Source organism: Salvelinus fontinalis, chromosome 28 (genome assembly GCF_029448725.1).
Source record: "Salvelinus fontinalis isolate EN_2023a chromosome 28, ASM2944872v1, whole genome shotgun sequence".
Lineage (NCBI taxonomy): Eukaryota > Metazoa > Chordata > Actinopteri > Salmoniformes > Salmonidae > Salvelinus > Salvelinus fontinalis.
Window position 1 is genome coordinate 16,642,237 of NC_074692.1, and position 18,265 is coordinate 16,660,501.

General features: G+C 43.1%; 1 protein-coding gene across 1 annotated transcript; it reads right to left on the reverse strand.

The window, feature by feature from the left end:
- Positions 1-110: 110 nt before the first annotated feature.
- Positions 111-17,562, reverse strand: LOC129825903 (cGMP-dependent protein kinase 1-like). Its single transcript, XM_055886014.1, has 9 exons — positions 17,382-17,562; positions 15,665-15,754; positions 12,680-12,693; positions 2,241-2,380; positions 1,892-1,981; positions 1,588-1,729; positions 520-662; positions 323-408; positions 111-175 (listed from the first exon to the last, which is right to left on the reverse strand). The coding sequence occupies exons 1-9, from the start codon at positions 17,560-17,562 to the stop codon at positions 111-113; spliced, it is 951 nt and encodes a 316-aa protein (XP_055741989.1).
- Between the last annotated feature and the right edge of the window lie 703 nt (positions 17,563-18,265).

Sequence of the window (18,265 nt, forward strand, 5' to 3'; positions counted from 1 at the left end):
AGCCAGATGTGATGCAGCCTCGATTTGAACCAGGGACTGCAGTGACGTCTCTTGCACTGAGATGTAGTGCCTTAGACCGCTGCACCACTCAGGAACCCATTTCAGCCATCTTACTTGTGCTTCTTGATGTCCTTGGAGTCATTTCTATGATTCCCAAGTCTCTGCGGGGTTGTTCCTGAGAGACCAGGACAGAGAGACATCATGACACACAACTAATTGCTGAGGTAGTATGATACAATGAATGTCTGTATGCAGTCATTGTTGTATGGCTTAGCTGTGTCACACCTGCAGAGCTTCTTGATCAGATTTGAGGCACTCTTACTGATGGTTTTAGGGAATTCAACCAGATCAATCCCACGGATGGTAGCTGTGAACGTATTCATAGGATCAGGGCAACAGAATGGGAGACTGGAAAGGTAAAGATTGAGAAGGGACATCAAGTAGAATGTCTTAGAGATGACAGAGAACAAAAATGGGACAAAACACTCTGGAGAGAAATAGACTATTTAATAATATTACCTTCCACTCAGCAGCTCAAACACGAAGACGCCCAGAGACCAGAGATCTACAGATACACTGTGGCCCTTGTTTAGGATTATCTCAGGGGCAACATAGCCAGGCGTGCCATAGAACGTCCACATTTTCTTTCCCAAGCCCACTTTCTTAGCAGAACCATACCCCACTTAGGAAAGGCAAAGCACAGTCAAGTTATGAATATTGTCACACCCTGATCTGTTTCACCTGTCTTTGTGATTGTCTCCACCCCCCTCCAGGTGTCATCCATCTTCCCCATTATCCCCTGTGTATTTATACCTGTATTCTGTTTGTCTGTTGCCAGTTCGTTTTGTTTTGTCAAACCTACCAGCGTTTTTCCCTCTGTTCCTGTCTCTTGATTGTTTCTGTTTTCTAGTTTTTCCGGTTTTGACTTTTTCTGCCTACCCTGACCCTGAGCCTGCCTGCTGTCCTGTACCTTTGCCCCACCTATCTGGATTACTGACCTCTGCCAACCCTGAGCCTGCCTGCCGTCCTGTACCTTTGCCCCACCTTTCTGAATTACTGACCTCTGCCAACCCTTACCCCGAGCCTGCCTGCCGTCCTGTACCTTTGCCCCACCTTTCTGAATTACTGACCTCTGCCAACCCTGACCCTGAGCCTGCCTGCCGTCCTGTACCTTTGCCCCACCTTTCTGAATTACTGACCTCTGCCAACCCTGACCCTGAGCCTGCCTGCCGTCCTGTACCTTTGCCCCACCTTTCTGGATTACTGACCCCTGCCTGCCCTTGACCTGTCTTTTTCCTGCTCTTGTTGGATTAATAAACTGTTATTCATTCAAAGTTGTCTGCATCTGGGACTTACCTGAAACGTGATAAATATGCATTTTCGGTATCTCAATGGATCTATAACATAGATTTTCCAAAGTGAAACAGTTCTATGTATGATAATATAACTGTAACCTTTGGACGTACTGTATTTGTTTGTGTAACTATGTACGAAATTGACAATTACTATATTATTATAAGGATGCCCCCTTTCTTCATCTTGGGTGGATTAAAAATGCATCAAATGGAAATGTAGTCTCTAAGTTACCACTTTGGCATATCCGCACTGGTCCAGAACTACATTTTCAGGCTTCAAGTCCCTGTAGATGATATCGTTGTGGTGCAAGAAGATGAGGGCCTCAACAACACAGGCAGTGTAAAAACATGTGCTGCTGTCATCAAACGAGCCTCTGAAATGTAGAAGCAAGAGCACAATAGTGATCAGAAAGTTTCATGGAATATTCCGATGTTGTTCCCTAGGAGAAGTATTCAAATCCTATCAATTCAGTTATAAAATCCATACTGTAAAATATACAAACATAAAATGTAGACAGTACTGCCGTTAGCAGTACCTGTTATTCAGTAGACTCCAAAGCTCACCACCTAGACAAGCTTCGGCCAGCATGTACAAGCACTTCGCATCTCCGAAGGTACGGTGTAGCCTAGCGGTGGCAAAGAAGACACAGGTATTGTCCAGTTGATAACCATATAGTGAGTTCACCAGTCTAAAATAAGGGCAGGGATTCAATCCAATCGTAGGTTAAAGGCATTGCGGTTTTTAAAGTCAATTTCCGATTGATCTGATATATGCAGCATTTCCCTTAAATGGGATCTCTGCGAAAGCGGGAACATTGCCTAAGGTACAATGCCTATAACCCGCGATCATATTGAGGTATGTTAGGCTGGTGGGTGGGAGCATACCTCACGATGAATGGACTATGAGCTGCCATGAGGATGTGTCTTTCCCTGAGGATGCGCTCCTGTTGACCAACCATAAGAATCTGATGCTTCCTCAACACCCTCATGGTGAAAAGGCAGTTGATGTTGGTCTTAAGCTGTACCTGAGAAAAGTATAAAAACATCAACTACAACGTCAACATGTGGGCCTAGCCATTCAAATAAATGTTGGAAACTAGACAATAACAATGCAATGGGATTTACTGACACATTTTCAAGCCTGGCCCACTACTTCCTACCAACTCATCAACTCAGAATGACCGATTTCCCCCTCTACTAGATTGCATATGACCTGAAAATCCCGAAGAAACACGTTGAAGAGGAGAGCTGCATCTTCCTCTGACCAGCTCACACGGAAAAGAAGAGTTACCCATGTTGCTTTACTGGTTCTAAATAAAGGTTAAATACATCGTAATGATTCATTTGGATCATGGCTCATTAAAATACAAAACAGAGAGATAGAGAAACAAAACATATTATAAGCCTTATGATAAGACATAATAAAGGTTCATACATGCTTATAACAAGCACTAACACAATATACAGTGGATTCGGCTAGTATTCAGACCCTTTCACCTTTTCCACATTATGTTATGTTACAGCCTTATTCTAAAAATGATTAAACTAATTGTTTTCCTCATCAATCTACACACAATACCCCATAATGACAAAATGAAAACAGGTTATTTAGCCAATTTTGCACCTTAAAAATAAAATGAAATTAAATACCTTATTTACATAAGTATACAGACCCTTTGCTATGAAACTCGACTCGAAATTGAGCTCAGGTGCATCCTGTTTCCAATGATCATCCTTGAGATGTCCTACAACTTGGAGTCCACCTGTGGGTAAATTGATTGGACATGATTTGGAAAAGACACACACCTGTCTATATAAGGTCCCACAGTTGACAGTGCATGTCAGAGCAAAAACTAAGCCATGAGATCGAAGGAATTGTCCGCAGAGCACCGAGACAGGATTGTGTCTAGGCACAGATCTGGGGAAGGGTACCATTTGGGGAAAGGTAAACATTTCTGCAGCAATGAAGGTCCCCAAGAACACAGCAATCTCCATCAATCTTAAATGGAAGAAGTTTGGAACCACCAAGACTCTTCCTAGAGCTGGCCGCCTGGCCAAACTGAGCAATCGGGGGAGAAAGGCATTGGTCAGGGAGGTGACCAAGAACCCGATGGAGACTCTGACAAGCTTCATAGTTCCTCTGTGGAGAAGGGAGACAGACGGAAGCCACTCCTTAGTAAAAGGCACATCACATCCCATTTGGAGTTTGCCAAAGGACACCTAAAGATTCTCAGACCATAATAAACAAGATTCTCTGGTCTGATGAAACCAAGATTGCACTCTTTGGCTTACCTATAAGCCAAGCATCACGCCTGGAGGAAACCTGGCACCACCCCTACAGTGAAGCATGGTGGTTGCAGCATCATGCTTTGGCGATGTTTTTCAGAGTCAGGGACAGGGAGACTAGTCAGGATCGAAAGAAAGATACAGAGAGATCCTTGATGACAACCTCCTCAGACTGGGGCGAAGGTTCACCTTCCAACACTACAATGACCCTAAGTACACAGTAGAGGCAACGCAGGAGTGGCTTCAGGACACGTCTCTGAATGTCCTTGAGTGACCCAGCCAGAGCCCGGACTTGAACCCAATCTAACATCTCTGGAGAGACCTGAAAATAGCTATGCAGTGACCCTCCCCATCCAACCTGACAAAGCTTGAGAGGATCTGCAGAGAATGGGAGTGTCATACCTGTAATCGCTGCCAAAGATGCTTCAACAAAGTACTGAGTAAAGGGTCTGAGTAAACGCCCCGTAGCACTCACGTCAGTAGCCATGATATGCTTTGAAAGGCTGGTCATCGCTCATATCAACACCATCATGCCAGAAACCCTAGACCCACTCCAATTTACATACCGCCCCAACAGATCCACAGATTACGTAATCTCAATCGCACTCCATACTGCCCTTTCCCACCTGGACAAAAGGAACACCTATGTGAGAATGCTGTTCATTGACTACAGCTCAGCGTTCAACACCATAGTGCCCACAAAGCTCATCACTAAGCTAAGGACCCTGGGACTAAACACCTTCCTCTGCAACTGGATCCTGGACTTCCTGACGGGCCGCCCCCAGGTGTTAAGGGTAGGCAACAACACGTCTGCCATGCTAATCCTCAACACTGGGGCCCCTCAGGGGTGCATGCTTAGTCCCCTCCTGTACTCCCTGGTCACCCATGAGTGCGTGTCCAAACACGACTCCAACACCACAGTGGTAGGCCTGATCACTGACAACGATGAGACAGCCTGTATGGAGGAGGTCAGAGAATTGGCAGTGTGGTGCCAGGACAACAACCTATCCCTCAATGTGAGCAAGACAAAGGTGCTGATCGTGGACTACAGGAATAGGCGGGCCGAACAGGCCCCCATTAACATGACGGGGCTGTAGTGGAGTGGGTCGAGAGTTTCAAGTTCCTTGGTGTCCACATCGCTAACGAACTATCATGATCCAAATACACCAAGACAGTCATGAAGAGGGCACGAAAACTCCTTTTTCCTCTCGAGAGGCTGAAAATATTTGGCTTGGGCCCTCAGATCCTCAAAAAGTTATACAGATGCACCATCAAGAGCATCCTGACCGGTTACATCACCGCCTGGTATGGCAACTGCTCGGCATCTGACCGTAAGGCACTACAGAGGGTAGTGCGTACGGCCCATTACATCACTGGGGCCAAGCTTCCTGCCATCCAGGACCTACTGTATATACTGGGCGGTGTCAAAGGAAAGTCCAAAAAATTGTCAGACTCCAGTCGTCCAAGTCAGACTGTTCTCTCTGCTACCGCACGACAAGCGGTACCAGAGTGCAAAGTCTAGGACCAAAAGGTTCCTTAAAACCTCTTAAGGATCAGCCCCTTTTTTTAAATTTTTGCCTAGAGGGACATACCCAAATCTAACTGCCTGTAGCTCAGGCATTGATTCAAGGATATGCATATTTTTGATAGCATTTGAAAGGGAACACTTTGAAGTTTGTGGAAATGTGAAATGAATGTAGGCGAATATAACACATTAGATCTGGTAAAAGAAAATACTAAGAAAGAAACCACAGGGTTTTTGTATTTTTTTTTGTACCATCATCTTTGAAATGCAAGAGAAAGGTCACACAGGTCATTTAGATGGTGTCCACGAGAGGGCAACAGCGTATGTGCAAAGTTTCAGACTGATAAATTCAGAAATGAGCAAGCTACATGACATTTAGAATGAAGTCACCTAGGTGTCCTTCACGATTTGCCCAAATGTACCCAAGTGGCCTCCAAGTGGGCGAATTGGTTAATTGATCCATTTCAAGAATATAACTATAGAAAACATACAAAATGCTATGCTAATAAAAAAACTAGTTTACACACTCCCAGGAATGTCATATATTATGGATCATTAGCTTGCCTCCATAAAATGTACTAACAAGAAATGCAATAAGAATGCTGATCCAATGTCTCCAAACACAGAATTGAAATATTTAAGAAAAGGGCCAAGTTAGCAGCCAACACTGATCTAATGGCATAAGAAAACACATCACAAGCCACCCAAAGTAAAAAATAAAATAAAAACAGTATTTACAATTACAGAATTTAGAACACCCTCTACACATCATTGTGCTGCTGGTCCCAAGTCCCAAGTCTCTTTCTGCTGTAAAGCACTTAGCACTTAAAGCACATCCTCTACTTGTAGGCTGGCTGGGTATTCACACCTCTAGATGGCCGGGCGGGGGTTTGTTGTGGAGCCAGAGACAGCAGCAATCAGACTAAGTGGGGGATGGAGGACTTGAATGTGGTGTCTTTGTAGTCAGTCTTTGCCACCAGTAAGAACTCAAGTGTATTACTTATTTTATTGAACCTTTATTTTGGCAATACATAAAATAAACAACAACACATCTATAATCATATATTATATAGACTGGAAAACACTGTGGTGAAGTGTGTGAACCAATATTTTTTTTAAATTAACCTTTATTTAAGCTACATATGTTAACATGGGCTATTTTTAGCACTTTTCTGGGATGCTTGACTGTTTTCATTGCTTTGCTGGGAAGCTTAGCAGAAGTAGACATGCTCAAGTTATTTATCTTAGAGCAGGGTGAGCTGCACAAAGTAGACTTCCTACTAAGGCACACAGCCTCAATGCTAACAATATAACTCTGGTTCATAGGCACATGATTACAACATACAATAGCTGTAGGATCAGCGGAGGCATTCAGGGCAGTTAGAAGGACATTAATTAGGTTACTTACATTGTGTCTACCAATGCCCCTGGGATAATGTACATTTTCTGAAGCATCATGACAACTCAGCGACACAATGGTAAGGATTAACTGAGCTGGGCTTGGGTCAATGATAAGTCATTGTCTCAACGGTGGCAGGTAGCCTAGTGGTAAGAGTGTTGGACTAGCAACCGAAAGGTTGCAAGATCAAGGCAGTTAACCCACTGTTCCTAAGCCATCATTGAAAATTAAAATGTGTTTTTAACTGACTTGCCTAGTTAAATAAAGGTAAAATACAAATATATATTTTTAAACGCAGTCTTATAATGCTGTGAAAGGATCCAGGGGACTTAGCAAATGTCTTCTGTTTCACATGTTTAACTCTGTAAATAGATGCAGCACCTGTCAAGGCTGTGTTTGCAAATGATGCTCTCCAACCATTTCCCTCTTAGAAACACAGTCCGATAACAGTACTAGAAATGTTCCCTCTACTATTAAGGAATATCTGAGTGTTTGTGTTTCTTTCTCGGAAGGTGTTGTGGATAAGGGAATAAGGAGGACAGATTCTAGATCATATTACTCCATGCAGCCTTCCTCTCTTCCTTTGTTGGTTATTTGGCCAGACAGGAATGGAACTCTGACAGAGATGTTCTAAATTATAATGAAACAGAAGAATTGATTCAGCAGGGCTTCATCAAACAGGAGCCTCTGTCTTGTACTAACCGTACAACTCCAATCCTTTTAGTCCTTCCTCTCTACTGTACAATAGACACTACACGCTTAGATTACATTGCAAACATCACACTAATGAATTTAATAGTGACAATGAAATAACAGTAAGGAATAGGACATATACAGGAAAGAGGTGTAAATAGGTGCATACTGTGTCAACTATGAAGATTCCATTCCAAAATGGGGCTAATTAACCTTGAGAAATGCTCCTCTGAATTCTTACCAATCATGTCATTATTTAAGTTCCTAAATTAACTTGCTGTGTGAAATCAATGGCATTGTTATCTTTATATGGTACGTAATTGTAGCGAACAGCAGGGCAGAGAAGTGAACCAGGGTTGCTGGCTTGAAAGGCAAACACCCTATGTATCACGCAAATAGGATTAACCCTCTTGGTGGGTGTTGTAACGTGGCTCATATAGTGAGGATCGCTACAGTATAATTGAGTTTAAAACCTGAATGTCAACTGACACCTAATAGAGCATTCTAAGATATTTGTCTAACCCTTTTATGTCATACTCTCTGCCATTTTCTGGGAAGAACATCCTGTGCAACCATGAACTCCTTTTTTCACTAGAACCTCTTGCAGTCACAGTGAGTCAGACCACAGGAGAGGAAGCTTTATTGATGTTCTCTGATGGCAACAAAGGGAAAGTCATTTCAAGTCAGCCAGGAGAACAAGGTCAGTGCCAAGCCAGGGAAAGGAATGGGTGGAGTGGATATGGAAGAAAGAACTGCTGAACTGTTGCTGTGAGAACGGATATACAGAGAGAGGGAATTGGAGAGGGATTGACTGAAAGATAAAGGTGCTATACAATTAATCAGGAAAGCATCATTGCACTGAAAGAGAAAATGCACAGAGGAAAAGTGTATAGGAAACACTGTGAAGGGAAAAAAATATTTAAAAATTTGCACTGATTCTTTCCATTTCGTCAACCTATTTCTTTGTGAAAGCAAGTCAGATGTGAGCAGCAGAGGCTGAGCACAGACAGTGTAGCTATAGCACACATTTCATTTTCCATTGAGAAAATCAAGTTAAAGCCACTGAGAAATAATAGCTCTCATTGAGGGGATATTTGGTTGGTCATGAGGAGAATTGTTGTGAAATTGATCAAATAATGTATAATCAAATAAAATGTGTTGATATACCATTTTACATATTAGCATACAGTAATTTCCATTTCCAAGGACCGGGTATAAATAGTGGGAGCCCTGAGACAGGAGATTAGTTTTTATGAGCCAAAGCAAGACGTGTTTTGTATTCCCCACATCTCAGAGAGGAGCATGTAAAGCTGTGATGTTGTTTTGAATAAATATATTTTGATGAGAAATTCTAGAGTACTTCCCTCTGCACCAGATCTACTCAGCTGTGAATATGCTGGTCTGTGATTGTTCTGCTCTCTTGAACAATAATTATTATGAAAAATCCATCCAAACACAGCAAAAGAAAGGATTTCTGGATGACATTTTGTATTCACTTCAGCTGTTATTACAATAGAATAGAACAACCACGCTACACAGCACTCCATGCACAACGCTCCAGTACTTGTTATAGTGTAGGTGTGTGTGCAGTTGAACAGGAGTGCCAATTCCCCAAACACTTTTCCTGGTTCAATTGTGAGTAGCTTCTTGGCATCCTTCGTCACCTCCATCTTCCCTTCTGTTAAACACACATTTAAACATACATACACAATGCAGCAAATACTGAATATATCATTGTCAACTGAATACTAATCATAGTGTGGCAGAAGGCAGGGATGTTGCAGCATTATGTGGCGTGTGTGTACACATGTGTGTCTTTGTGCATGTTTACATTTTGAATGTGCGTGTTACAGTTCTTTTTTTCAATCACGCTGGTGCAATTTTCACAAGTACAGTTCCAGTCAAATGTTTGGACACACCTACTCATTCAAGTGTTTTTCTTAATTTTTACTATGTTCTACATTGTATAATAATAGTGAAGACATCAAAACTATGAAATAACACATATGGAATCATGTAGTAACAAAAAAGGTGTTAAACAAATCAAAATATGTTTCATATGTTAGACTCTTCAAAGTAGCCAGCCTTTACCTTGATGACAGATTTGAACACTCTTGGCATTCTCTCAACCAGTTTCATGAGGTATGCTTTTCCAACAGTCTTGAAGGAGTTCCCACATATGCTGAGCACTTGTTGGCTGCTTCTCCTTCATTCTGCGATCCAACTCATCCCAAACCATCTCAATTGGGTTGAGGTCAGGTGATTGTGAAGGCCAAGTCATCTGATGCAGCACTCCATCACTCTCCTTGATCAAGTAGCCTTACACAGCCTGGAGGTATGTTTTGGGTCATTGTCCTGTTGAAAACAAATGATAGTCCCACTAAGCGCAAACCAGATGGGATGACGTATCACTGCAGAATGCAGTGGTAGCCGTGCTGGTTAAGTGGGCCTTCAATTATAAATAAATCACAGAAAGTGTCCACGGCAAAGCACCCCCACACCATCACCTCCTCCTCCATGCTTCACTATGGGAACCACACATGCAGAGATCATCCGTTCACCTACTCTACATCTCACAAAGACACAGCAGTTGGAACCAAAAATCTCACATTTGGACTCATCAGACCAAAGGACAGATTTCCACTGGTCTAATGTCCATTGCTCTTGTTTCTTGGCCCAAGCAAGTCTCTTGTTCTTATTCGTGTCCTTTAGTAGTGGTTTCTTTGCAGCAATTCGACCACGAAGGCCTGACTAATGCAGTCTCCTCTGAACAGTTGATGTTGAGATGTATCTGTTACTTGAACTCTGTGAAGCATTTATTTGGGCTGCACTTTCTGAGGCTGGTAACTTTAATGAACTTATCCTCTGCAGCAGAGGTAACTCTGGGTCTTCCTTTCCTGTGGTGGTCCTCATGACAGCTAGTTTCACCATAGCGCTTGATGGTTTTTGGAACTGCACTGAAACTTTCAAAGTTCTTGAAAAGTTCTGGATTGACTGACCTTCATGTCTTAAAGTAATGATGGACTGTTGTTTCTCTTTGCTTATTTTAGCTGTTCTTGCCATAATATGGACTTGGTCTTTTACGAAATAGGTACCTTGTCACAACACAACTGATTGGCTCAAATACATTAAGAAGGAAAGAAATTACACAAATTAACTTGTAACCAGGCACACCTGTTAATTGAAATGCATTCCAGGTGACTACCTAATGCAGATGGTTGAGAGAATACCAAGAGTGCGCAAACCTGTCATCAAGGCAAAGGGTGGCTACTTTGAAGAATATCAAATATAAAATATAATTTGATTTGTTTAACACTTTTTTGGTTGCTACATGATTCCATGTGTGTTATTTCATAGTTGCGATGTCTTCACTATTATTCTATAATGTAGAAAAAAGTGTGTGGGGGGGGGGGAGTGCTGTGGGATTATTTGTGCCAGAACAGAGAAGAGGGGACCAGAGGTGGAAGAACAGAGTGCAGAACAGAGAACAGAGGGTTTGAGCACATCGTGATGGTAGGGAGGGGCATTTCCTTTTGCTGCTCCTTAGACAAATACGATGGTCTTGTAATGGATGGGAGCTTCGACTGGAAGCCAGTGGAGTGTGCAGAGGAGCGGGGTGACATGGGAGACCTTGGGAAGGTTGAACACCAGGCGGTTGCACTGCATGGGTTTGATGGCACAAATAGGGAGCCCAGCCAACAGAAACTTGCAGTTGTCCAGACGGGAGGTGACAAGTGCCTGGATTAAGACCTGTGCCGCTTCTTGTGTGAGGTAGGATCGTACTCTATGGACGTAGTAGAGCATGAACCTGCAGGAGCGAGTTACTGCTTTGATGTTTTCAGAGAATGACAGGGTATTGTCCAGGGTCACGGCAAGGTTCTTTGCACTCTGGGAGGGGGACACCAGGCTACATCACATCCGGCAGGGATTGGGTGTCCCATAGGGCGGCGCACAATTGGCCCAGCGTCGTCCGGGTTTGGCCAGGGTAGGCCGTCATTGTAAATAACATTTTGTTCTTAACTGACTTGCCGAGTTAAAACTTCTTAATATCCGGTGAAATTGCAGAGCGCAAAATTCTAAAATACCAAATTCAAATATTTAACATTATTGAAGATATACAGTATGTGTTATACATCAAAATAAAGCTTAACTTCTTGTTAATCCAACCGCTGTGTCAGATTTCAAAAGGGCTTTACGGCAAAAGCAAACCATGCGATTATCTGAGGACAGCGCCCTGCATACAAACACATGAAAATCATATTTCAACCAGTCAGGTGCGCCACAAAAGTCAGAAATAGCTATATAATTAATGCCTTACTTTTGAAGATCTTCTTCTGTTGGCACTCCGAAATGTCCCAGAAACATCACAAATGGTCCTTTTGTTCGATAATGTCCTTCTTTATGTCCCAAAAATGTCAATTTATTTGGCGCGTTTGATTCAGAAATACACCGGTTTCAACTCGCCCAACATGCCTACAAAGTATCTAATAAGTTACCTGTAAACTTGGTCCAAATATTTCAAACAACGTTCCTAATCCAACCTCAGGTACCCTAAAATGTAGATAATCTATCAAATTTAAGACGGAATAAACTGTTTCTAATACCGGATAAAAACAACGTGAAGCGCGCTCCAGTTCACGCGCACCAAAACAGTAGAGTCCACCTGGAGTGACACTTACAATGAATAGGACTACTTCTTTATTTCTCAAAAGAAAAACATCGAACAATTTCTAAAAACTGTTGACATCTAGTGGAAGCCATAGGAACTGCAACCAGGTTCCTATTAATAAGGGTATCCCATAGAAAACCATTGAAAATTCCTATGACCTCAAAACAAATTCCCCTGGATGGTTTGTCCTTGTGGTTTTGCCTGCCATATTAGTTCTGTTATACTCACAGACATTATTTTAACAGTTTTAGAAACTTTAGAGTGTTTTCTATCAAAATCTACCAATTCTATGCATATCCTAGCTTTTGGGCCTGAGTAACAGGCAGTTTACTTTGGGCACGCTTTTCATCCGGAGGTGAAAATACTGCCCCCTACCCAAGAGAGGTTAAATAAAGGTTAAATATCAGTTGTCAACTGTGATGGAGAGGTCATAGAGCAGGCAGCCCTTCCACAGGAAAAAGAGCAGCTCCATCTTTTCGAGGTTGAGCTTGAGGTAGTGGGCCGACATCCAAGCTGAGATATCTGCCAGGCACGCAGAGATTCGTGTCGCCACCTGGGTGTCAGAAGAAGGAAGGAGAAAAGTAATTGAGTGTCATCTGCATAGCAATGATAGGAGAGAGGATATGATGTGAGGATATGATGGAGCCGAGTGACTTGGTGTATAGAGAGAAGAGGAGAGAGCCTAGAAACGAGCCCTGGGGGACACCAGTAGTGAGAGTACGTGGTGCAGACAGAGATCCTCTCCACTTCACCTGGTAGGAGCGGCCTGCCAGGTAAGATGCAATCCAAGAGTGTGCAGAGCCTGATACGCCCAGCCCTGAGAGGGTGGAGAGGAGGATCTGATGGTTCTCAGTGTTGAAGGCAGCAGATAGATCTAGGAGGATGAGAACAGAGGAGAAAGCGTCAGCTTTGGCAGTGTGGAGAGTCGCAGTGACAACAATCTTGAAGCCTGATTGGTTAAGGTCAAGAATATCAATCTGAGCGAGTTGGTCAGAGACAGCACGCTTAAAACCTCTTGGCGCACGGATCCCTTTAGCAGGATCATTTTCATCAACAACCGCGTCAAGAAGTTAAGGAGGTTTTTGACAAGGGAGGAGTTTAGTGTTGGTTTCTTGAGGAGGGGAGGGTCTCTGGACATTTTTGGGATGCAGCCAGTGGTCAGGGATGAGTTGATGAGGGAAGTGAGGAATGGGGGAAGGTCTCCAGAGATGGTCTGGAGAAGGGAGGTGTGGATGGGGTCGAGTGGGCAGGTTGTTCGGCAGCTGGACCTCACTAGTAGCAGGATTTCATCTGGTGGTCAAAGTGGTTCACAAAGTCATCCGCAGAGACGGAGGGAGAGGGGGTGGAGAGTTAGGGGGAGGAGAAGGTGGAAAATTGTTTCCTAGGGTTGGAAGCAGAAACTTGACATTTTGAGTGATAGAAAGTGGCTTTAGCAGTGGATACAGAGGAAGAGAAGGTAGAGAGGAGGTAGTGAAAGGATGATAGGTCCTCCAGAAGTTTAGTTTCCCTCCATTTTCGATCAGCTGCCCGCAGCCCTGTTCTGTAAGGTCGCAATTTCACTCAGACATGGAGCAGGAGGGGAGGGCTGAGACGGCCCCGGAGGAAAGGGGACAAATCGAGTCATAGGATGTGGAAAGTGTGGAGAGTAGGGTCGAAGAGGCAGAATTAGAAGACAGGTTGGAGAAGGATTTAGCAGAAGGGAGAGATTATAGGATAGAAGATGAGAGAGTAGTGGGGGGGGGGGGGGGGGATTGCAATGGTGCATGACCATCTGGGTACGGGCTGAGTGACTAGGGTTGGAGGAAAGGGAAACAGAAAAGGAAACAAAGTAGTGATCAGAGACCTGGAGGGGGTTTGCAGTAAGAGATTAGTATGCGAACATCCTCTAGTAAAGATGCCTGCCTTGTGAGTGTAAGGGGACTGGAAAAGGGTGAGGTCAAAAGAGGCAAGGAGGAGAAAGAGCGCATTGGAAATAAATGAATCGAAGGCAGATGTCGGGGGTTGAAGTAGCTAAGTACAAAGAGCGGTGAGCCATCGTCAGGAAATTAGCTTATCAAGGTGTCAAGCCCATTGAGGAACGCTCTAAGGGCACCTGGTGGGTGAAAGATGACAACAATGTTAAGCTTGAGTGGACAAGTGACAGTGACAGTATGGAATTCAAATGAGGAGATGGACAGGTGAGAGAGAGAGAGAGAGAGAGAGAGAGAGAGAGAGAGAGAGAGAGAGAGACAGAGAGACAGAGAGAGAGACAGAGAGAAAAGAGAAAAGAGAATAGAGAAAAGAGAAAATCTGCACTGAGGAGAAATGAGTATCCCTGTGCCACCACCGCGACAACCAGATGCTCTCGAACAATGAGAAAAAACTTAATCAGATGAAGAGAGAGCAGCTGGAGAAGCATTGTTCTCTGGGGTGATTTATGTCTCCGTCAGGGCCAAAAAGTCAAGGGACTGAAGGGCAGTATGGGCTTAGCTGAACTCGCCGTTATTCATCTGAAAATAACTAGGTAAGATACTCAAATGAGAGAGGGGTGTGGAGCCTTCCTCACGTTCCTTCCAGAAAGACTCACAGATGTAATCGCTGCCAAAGGTGATTCTAAATGTATTGACTTAGGGGGTTGAATACTTATCTAATAAAGATATATTAGTGTTTTTTCAGCAATAAATGTTTTCCAAATGTTCTAATTTTTCTTCCACTTTGACATTAGAGTATTTTGTGTGGATCGTTGACACAAAATGACAATTAAATCAATTTCAATCCCACTTTGTAACACAACAAAATGTGGAAAAATGAATACTTTCTAAAGGCACCGTACATCATCATTCTACATCAGCCAGTGTGCTTCAATAGGAAAAAGTGGAAAGAGTCACTATGTGCTCCCATTTGGAATTATAGAGTAGTGTACAATGCACTACTGAAATACCTGAGTTGTATTTAACAATATATTCCACTCATTATCTGAATTTCATTGATACACTGTAAACTGATGGATTTGAAGCAGAGAGATAGGCGATACTGTCACATAAAAAAAGAAGGTGATCTTGTACAGGGTTGCATTGGGCAGAATTGGCATACTGTGCTACATTTTTACATTGTCCAACTACTTTACAATACCTCCATTTCTGATGATTTATCCTACGCATGTACTGTATAACGATAATGAAACTGTAAGACTGACATGTTTCTCAACATGTTCACAACCTGCCATTGGATACTAATTATTATTTTGAAATGGTGCATGTCAAGTTATAGTCAAATACTGGATGGAAAATGTACCATCTACTATTATTTTTATTTAGCACTTCAAAAATAGCTGTTTTGAAAGGTGTATCTTGTGTTTTTTTGCTGGATTAAATGGTGAGCCTATCATTATCTGATGTATTGGTGACTAAACACAATGTTATCATGGTATTTCACGGAAACCTTTGATTGATCATGAATGACTCAGGGGTGAAAAATGTGAAACCCCAATTAATGCACAATCAAAGGTTCTGAACACAAGATAGGGGGCATTGTTATCAGCTTAGAGTTTATACCACTTACATATGAAACATTTGCGAAAGTGATTGAAAAAACACTGTATGATGTTGGCATGGGCATAGACTGTGTGTGTGTGTGTGTGTGTGTGTGTGTGTGTGTGTGTGTGTGTGTGTGTGTGTGTGTGTGTGTGTGTGTGTGTGTGTGTGTGTGTGTGTGTGTGTGTGTGTGTGTGTGTGTGTGTGTGTGTGTGTGTGTGTGACAGTGCAGCTTCTGTTTGAGCTCCTTCAGAGGAGGATGATGAAGGATGATGATGGCAGTCTGTGGCGTCCCCCACGACAGCAGGGTGGCAGCTGAAGAGGTGTGACCACACATTAGCTCAGCCCTCCTTACTCAGCTCCCAGCTGCAGGTGATTGACAGGGAGTGTGTCTGACACACCATCAGATAAACTCAGCTGTCTGAGATATGCCATGTGACAGGTAGAGACACTCTAATCTACAACACCACAGCAGAAACAGACAAAGTCTAGGCCTCAGGTAACAAGAAAAGCAAATTGGACAGCCGTGGCCCATTACCTGTCACATCAGATATGAGGGTAGTCTGAGAAATGTCTGAGCGCCATTATCAATGAGCATTGCAGACCAGGGCTGAGTTGGACCTCTTGCCCTGTCCCTGCCTGACATTTCATCACAAAACATTATGTATGCCACTTATTGTCATGCATACCACCACCATCTCTCACTCTCTCCTTCCAGAAACAGATCATTCTAACATGTCCCCTCAATGCGCTATAAAGCAGTGCTGGCAATAACAGAGGAGAATACCAACTCAACTTTTTTTTTTAAACCTTTGTTTAACTAGGCAGGTCAGTTAAAAACACATTCTTATTTTCAATGATGGCCTAGGAACAGTAGGTTAAGTGCCTTGTTCAGGGGCAGATTTTTACCTTGTCAGCTTGGGGATTTGAGCTTGCAACCATTTCAGTTACTAGTCCAATGCTCTAACCACTAGGCCACCTGACGCCCCGAATTGCAATTCGTACAAATTGCAATTCGTACATGAGCCAGAGGGAGGAGGAAATGAGGGGCAACTGTTGAGTAACATTCACTGGGCCATCTCTGAGCAAACATAAAAGACAAATAAGCAGCATTCATTAAAGACCATGAGCTGACTGCGCTTCGATTGTGGAGACCAAGTGCTTGATGAATAATTCACCAAAATGTCTCAAGCAATTACTCTACATTGGGGACTTTGGTTTTTGAGAGTAGGGCTATGCATGAAAATTCAAGAAAACAGTGGTTGGGACCTTGAAGGACCTTGAAGTGGCTGTATTCCCAATCCCCACTTTACTCACCACCTATAAACAACTGTTGATTTAACTTCTTACCTTTTAGAATATAGGCAAGAGTTCCACTGTCTCCCTCTTAAATGACGCAGCAGCCTTGGTTGACCGTGGTGGGGTACACACAGTCCATTATAGCCAGGATTTGCCCACTTTCCAGGTTCTTTAGAAAGTAATTCTCTAAAAAGGAGGTCTTAATCAGCTCATGTGACCTGAAGTAGTAAACCGTGTGGGAGGCAATCAATAAGTAATCAAATCAAATCAAGTTTCAAATCAAGTTTGTAGCCCTTCGTACATCAGCTAATATCTCAAAGTGCTGTACAGAAACCCAGCCTAAAACCCCAAACAGCAAGCAATGCAGGTGTAGAAGCACGGTGGCTAGGAAAAACTCCCTAGAAAGGCCAAAACCTAGGAAGAAACCTAGAGAGGAACCAGGCTATGAGGGGTGGCCAGTCCTCTTCTGGCTGTGCCGGGTGGAGATTATAACAGAACATGGCCAAGATGTTCAAAATGTTCATAAATGACCAGCATGGTCAAATAATAATAATCACAGTGGTTGTCGAGGGTGCAACAGGTCAGCACCACAGGAGTAAATGTCAGTTGGCTTTTCATAGCCAATCATTGAGAGTATCTCTACCGCTCCTGCTGTCCCCAGAAGACCCTGGGGATGTGATGATGGCCATGTAGGGGTCCAGTTCATGAATCAAGTGATCCTTGGCATCCAACTCCAGCTCTAGCTCATCAATGAGTGTTTCCCTCTGGTGACGCTCCTCAATCTTCAGCTGTAGGGCAAACTGCAGGTCTCGAAGTGTACCCATTGCCCTTGGGGAGCAGAAGTGATAAGCCAGGGAATTATGAGAGCGAGGGAGAATGAGAATGAGAGACTGTGTGTGTGTGTGTGTGTGTGTGTGTGTGTGTGTGTGTGTGTGTGTGTGTGTGTGTGTGTGTGTGTGTGTGTGTGTGTGTGTGTGTGTGTGTGTGTGTGTGTGTGTGTGTGTGTGTGTGTGTGTGTGTTAATTACATTGTTACGTATTGCATTCTGAACATTCTAATTAAATTATCTTTGATTGAAAAGACAGTTTAGAAACTCCATTCCCACCGAGGCTGCGGTTGATTAAATAATAGGCATAGCATGCAACAAAATATGGCAATTTGTTAGATTATGCATGCATTCCGGTATACAACTTTAATTGCACATTGCACAAAATTATAAATCACAAAGTAAAATCACTTACAGTAGCCTACCTGTCTAAGCCTAAGAACATCAGCAAGAAAGTTCAGAGAATTGAAATGCCTGACTGTTTAGAACTGAAATGCTTTTATTTTTAAACAGTTGTATCACATCTGTCTCTGACTGATATTTGAATTTGTGTGAGACGACTTCTCTGTTTTTGCTCGGTGTAAAAGCATGGACAGGTGCAGCACAGGTACGCCTCGCAATACTGTCAGTAAATGAATGAATGAGTGAATGGTTTGTCGCTACAGAAAGACTCAGGTGGATGATTCATGAAGCCTCTTACC